The 5,781-nt window shown below is 36.2% G+C and overlaps 1 protein-coding gene across 1 annotated transcript; it reads left to right on the top strand.

Annotated features, from left to right (window-relative positions):
• The first annotated feature begins 647 nt into the window (after window positions 1-647).
• On the top strand, window positions 648-5,149 carry LOC112461665 (uncharacterized protein C683.02c-like). The gene is made up of 3 exons (XM_025026994.1): window positions 648-826; window positions 1,553-1,803; window positions 5,102-5,149. The coding sequence occupies exons 1-3, from the start codon at window positions 668-670 to the stop codon at window positions 5,103-5,105; spliced, it is 414 nt and encodes a 137-aa protein (XP_024882762.1). The 5' UTR covers window positions 648-667; the 3' UTR covers window positions 5,106-5,149.
• Window positions 5,150-5,781: the final 632 nt, after the last annotated feature.

Raw genomic sequence — 5,781 nt, 5'->3', positions numbered from 1 at the left:
ATGGGCCCCGTGCGCGTGCGTGATCAACCCGAGCTCCCATAGATCTTTTCAGCAGTGCTGGAGATCGCAACGGACAGTGGTGTGCGCGTGCGGATAGCCCTGCAGAGGCGCGTGGTTTTCTCGCTTTGGGGTTATTGTGAATTGCAGTGCGTTCTATATAGCCTCATAAGCATTAAATTTTTATCGCTGAAAGAGATCTAGTGATAGAAATTGTAAATTATTATCGGTCAATATGAATGTTGGTTTATCTTGTCAAAAGAGGAATGCTAATGTTCAATTGATACTTGAATCCCGATTTAGATGGAAGAAGATAAGACGAAAAATCTTCCGATGGATGAGGAAGAAAACCAGGATTCACTGGTTGACTACGATAGTGACAGCAGCGTGGTCACAGTGGTAGAGAGAGAGAGAGAGGTAGTGATAAAAAGATGAGTAAAGATGAAGGTAAGAGAGTATTTTTTTTAAATAAAACAATCAAGAAGGATAATATACTTGTGTATTCAGAGATAGAGTAATTTAAAAATTTTGTTTAGAAGAAAAAGAGAACAAGAAGGAGACTGAAGCAAAGGGTGCAATCCCGAAACGCGGCAAACCAAAAATTATAGAGAACATAGATGTAAATAGAGAATGAGCTGAAAATCGTCCTGTACTACCAATAGGGACAAAGATGCTTTACGAGAAACAAGAAAAGATGGTTGAGAAAATGGAATCAGTAATGAAGATGTTGGATAAGGTTATGACCCAAGCAACCTCCATGATGGAAAACATGGTAGAAGTCGCCCACGTAAATTTAGAGAAAGAGAAACTAAAGATTAGACGTTTAGAGGTAAATAAACAGAATACGCAAAGTAAAGTAGAAAACGGTATACAAACGGTTAAAGAATCAGAAGTAGAGCCTAAAAAGAAAAAGTTAGATGAAACAGTCTGTTCAGTCGAGAAAAATAGAAGTTTAGAGACAATTAAGAGTGCTTTAGAAGTAGAATTAAACAGTCAAAGGTTGCATATTAGAAGAGAATATAAGCTAACGCAAAAATCTAACTTTGATCTTTGGATGGATTATTTAAAATCCGAATTAATGAATAACGAGTTATTAGATGTAATAGATTCAAACATTGATAATCCAGAAAATCTTTCCGAATTAAAAGTTGCTAAGAGAAAAAGTCTAGTTAGAGATATAATAATCAATCATTTAGATGAAAATTATCATAAAAGGATTTTACATGAGAAAGATCCAAAAGAAATTTTGAAGAAATTAAGAAGTTATAAAAAGAGTGAAGTAAACGTTACTCATACATTGGTACGAACTAAACTCTATCAAATTAAAATGAGAAAAGACGAAAAAGTAAGTGATTTTTACGAACGCTTTGATTCAATAATTAGAGAATATGAATCATGCGAAGATGCGGTACCTCTCACAGAACAAGAAATGAGATCTGCATTGTATCAAGCTGTGTCAATTAATGTGCCGGAACTGAGGAATGTAGATTTAATTAGAAGACAAACTAATCTTAAAGAAATGAATGTAGATGAAATAAAATCTTTCATGATGCAGTTAGAGGCAGAGACTAAGAGTGAAGTTAGAGAGAAGCTAGAGAAACCAGAGGTTAGAGTGCAGAGGGCTACCGCAGAAGAGCACAAAGAAGTAAAGTGCTACCGATGCAACAAATTGGGTCACATGGCGAAGGACTGCCCACTAGCGGGATCAGAGGCCTGGTTCTGTTATTACTGCCAGGAGATTAGAGGACACAAGGGTGATAGCTGTCCTAATGCCGGAGCCCAGACGAACAGATTTAGAGGAAAAAGGTATACAAATAAAACCGTTAATAAAAATATAAACAAAAAGAATAGATGGTAAAGGAGATCTTTTGTTGTTAATAAATGAGGAAGAAAAGAAAGTAATTAAATTAACAAATGTAATTGCAACGAAGGAAGTATCCGAAAATTTACTATCTTTAAGAAAGCTGGCTGATGCAGGGTTCAGTATTTATTTAGATGATAAAGTGTTTAAAGTTCACAATAAACTAACAAATAAATTTGTTTTTGAAGGAATTTATGAGAAACCAAATTGGATTATGCAATTTGAGGTTAAAAACAATAATATAGAGGACAATGAAAGTGTAGAATGTGCTGTGTATAGATGTAGAGCAGAAATTGTTCCACATTGTGAGTCTCCTGAACAATCGCAAGCAAACATTCAGACCAGTGAATTATCAATTTCGGAGGGAGAATTAGACGAAAGAGACAATGTTGGCTCTGCGATTGGGAGGGAGAATGAAGGAGAGCTCACAAATGTGAACGAAAATATAGAATACAATAATGCTTAACTCGATCAAGTCATTAAGTTAGAAGATATACAAACATTAGAGAATATAGAAGAAATGTGTGAAAGCTCAGTAATTGAAAAAGTAAAGAAATTAGAGAAAATAAATGAGGCGATGTTATGGCATGTTAGATTAGGTCATGCGTCGTTAAACTATTTAAGACAGCTACAAAAAGTAGAAAAGAGATTAGAGACAGTTAAGTTTGATAACTCCATATTAGAGTGTGAAGTCTGTATAATGGCAAAGATGGCAAAATTGCCGTTTAAAGAAAACAGAAATAAAGCACAGAGACCACTACAAGTGATACATACGGATATCATGGGTCCAATAAAACCTACATCTTATCCAGGACGAAAGAGGTTTATAATAACCTTTATAGACGATTATTCTAGATTAGCGAAAGCTTACTCCTTGAAGACGAAAGATGAATCGGGAGAAGCTCTAGAGAAATACCTAATATCCGCCAGAAATCTACTAGGAAAAGAAGAAAAGCTATGCTATGTGAAGTCAGATCAAGGCAAGGAATTTACGGGAGGTGCTTTTAAAGAAGTGTTAAAAAGAGAAAATATAGAAGCCATATACCACCGTACACTCCGGAACATAATGGAGTTGCAGAAAGGTTTAACAGAACGATGCAAGAGAAAATAAGAACATATATGTTCGACTCGGGATTACCAAAGAGTATGTGGGAGTTGGCAGTTGACGCTGCTGTGCATGCGTACAACAGATCTCCACATAAGACTATAGAGTATGAGATCCCCTTGAAGAAGTTCTCATCAGAAACAAGTTGTCATTTCGAGCAAATAAAGAGATTTGGATGCATTGGATATGCAAGAGTACCAAAGCCTACGTCGAAATTTGACAAGAGAGCTATTAGAGGTGTGTTGGTAGGATATACTGACACTGGATATATACTCTGGCATCCAAGCACAAGAAAATTTATAGAGTCCCGACACATTAGATTTAATGAAAAGATAACATATAAAAATATATATCAAAACAGTCAAATAGAAGAAGAAAAAGACTTAGATAAAAATTGGATGAAAGAATTTGTAGAGGATGAGGAAAAGGGAGAACAAAAACTAGAGATTCCTGAAAAAAGGAAAAGAGGTAGACCGAGAAAACAAACAACACAACTAGACGAACAGAAGCAGAAGGACGCACGAAAGGAAAGTGAAGCTCCAATGACTAGAAGTAAAACTAAAAGAAAACTAGAAGATAATGGAGACACTGATGTGCGGAGAAAAATAGAAGATGTTAGCTTTGCTAATTATATTAATGTGAAAAATATTCAACGGAATATAGAGAATGAAGATGAATTACATCAATGCCTTATGGCATCGTTAAATAGAGAGCCTGTTACTTATGAAGAAGCTATATCAAGTAACGAAAGAGAGAATTGGAAAATTGCAGTCAAAGAGGAACTTGAATCTATGTATGCTAATCAAGTGTGGGAACTTGTCGATAGACCATTAGAGAAATTAGATGGAAGACGACCTAATATAATAGATTCAAGGTGGGTATTTAAGAGGAAATTAGAAGCAGATGGATCAACCAGATATAAAGCGAGACTGGTGATAAGAGGATGTAAAGACAAAAATGTGTATGATCTAAAAGAGACATATGCACCGGTTTCAAGATTGTCACTGGTTAGATCTATATTAGCAATAATAAATAAATATAATTTATACGCTAGTCAGCTAGATGTTAAGACTGCGTTTTTAAATGGAGTTCTAGAAGAAAAAGATGAAATATATATGGAAATTCCAGAAGGAGTAGAACTGGATGAAAACACCAAGAAGATTAAGGTGTGTAGATTGAATAGAGCTTTATACGGATTGAAGATAAGTCCGAAAAGATGGAATAAGAGATTTTCAGAAGAGGCTAAGAAACTTGGATTAGAGAACGACCTACATGAGCCGTGCCTGTTCACGTGGAGGAAAGAAGGCAAAATAGTGATCGTATTACTTTATGTAGATGATATGTTGGTTGCAAGTAATGATCAGAAGAAATTAGAAGAAATCAAAAAGAAGTTGAGTGAAACATTTGAGACGAAGGATCTTGGGGAACCAAAGAACTTTCTGGGAATAACAATTAGAGCCCACTGAAGAAGACTGGCAAGATGTAAAAAGAGTCTTCAGATATCTTAAAGGAACTGCAAATAGAGGATTAATGTTTAAAAGTAAAACAGATGAGTTAGAGTCGCTGACAGACGCTAGTTTCAGAGATTGCATTGATTCTACATCCACTGGAGGATATATAATCAAAATATTTGGAGATGTGATAGCATGGAGAAGTCATAGACAGACATATGTCATACTCTCTACCTGTCAAGCAGAGTATCTAGCAATGAGTGAGGCCTGTCAAGAAGTAATCTCATTAGACAAGTCGCTCAGATATGTTGTTGGAAAAACATTCTTGCCTGCAACAATCTGGTGTGATAACAGAGCAGCAGGAAACTGCACTAAGAAGGATGGAAGTCACAAACTTAAAATGTTTGATGATAACTTAGAGGAAATAAAGAAAAACTTAGAAGAAAGAGAAGAAACTGGAAACAGAAAACATATGGCTGACACTCATGGAGACTTTATCAAGCAGTGTGTTGATCAAGGGAAGGTGAAAGTCGAATGGATTGAGACCAAAGAAAACTTGGCAGACATTATGACAAAACCTTTACCTTTAGAAGCATTTGCATATCTAAGAGACAATATAATGAATATAGAGTTTGAACAGAATTAGAGATCTATTTTACTCGATAACTGATTTTTGATATGTTACAGATAAAGAAGAAAATTAGACGAACACGGATCGCTCGCACAAAGGGAGGGAGTATGAAAAGCCGGGCTTTGAACGAGCGACGTGCTCCCGCCCTTCTAGAGGGCAGCTCCCGAGTGGCGCGAGCCTCGGGGCGCCACGCTTACGTGCGGTCGTTGTGGGAGCTCACAAGAGCTCACGGTGTCATAGAATTCAGACGTGTATTGTACGAAGAGCAAATATATCATATAGAGAGTTATAGAAATACGTGTGTTTTTCCTGTCCACCTCGCCACGAATACAGTCACCGTTATCGAATAGCCTACAATAACGAGATAATATACTATAATATATATTATAATATGAAATGCTATAACTAAAAGTTGACTCCTCAAGTTTACTCCTTCTTACTCAGGAATTCTCGCAACAATGCAAGTTTTTCTTCATGCCTACGTTGCCTGTTGGCTTCCCTCCTTTCCTGCGATTCACGAAATGCAGTAATAAGTGGATCTTTTGTTTTCTTTTTCTTGTTATCCTGACGAGATTGTTCTGCTTGACACTTTTGTGAGTTGTTTTTCAAAACTTTAATGCTACCAGGACTCACAAGAACTTCAGGTTTAATACTATCATCCATACTTTTAATTTCATCAATCTCGTCTTGGTATGGAACTTCCACGGGATCATTACCTGATTGTTTATTATGCTTT

This window comes from Temnothorax curvispinosus, unplaced genomic scaffold, assembly GCF_003070985.1.
Source record: "Temnothorax curvispinosus isolate PA1 unplaced genomic scaffold, ASM307098v1 QBEX01011557.1, whole genome shotgun sequence".
Lineage (NCBI taxonomy): Eukaryota > Metazoa > Arthropoda > Insecta > Hymenoptera > Formicidae > Temnothorax > Temnothorax curvispinosus.
Note: the sequence above shows the minus strand (reverse complement) of the source record. Positions and strands in the feature narration are given on the sequence as shown.

Bases quoted from the DNA above. Each gene is read 5' to 3' on its own strand.
- LOC112461665 (XM_025026994.1), top strand. From the start codon at position 668: ATGCTTTACGAGAAACAAGAAAAGATGGTTGAGAAAATGGAATCAGTA. The intron at 827-1,552 runs GTAAATAAACAG...TTCATGATGCAG, and splicing joins TAAAGATTAGACGTTTAGAG to TTAGAGGCAGAGACTAAGAG.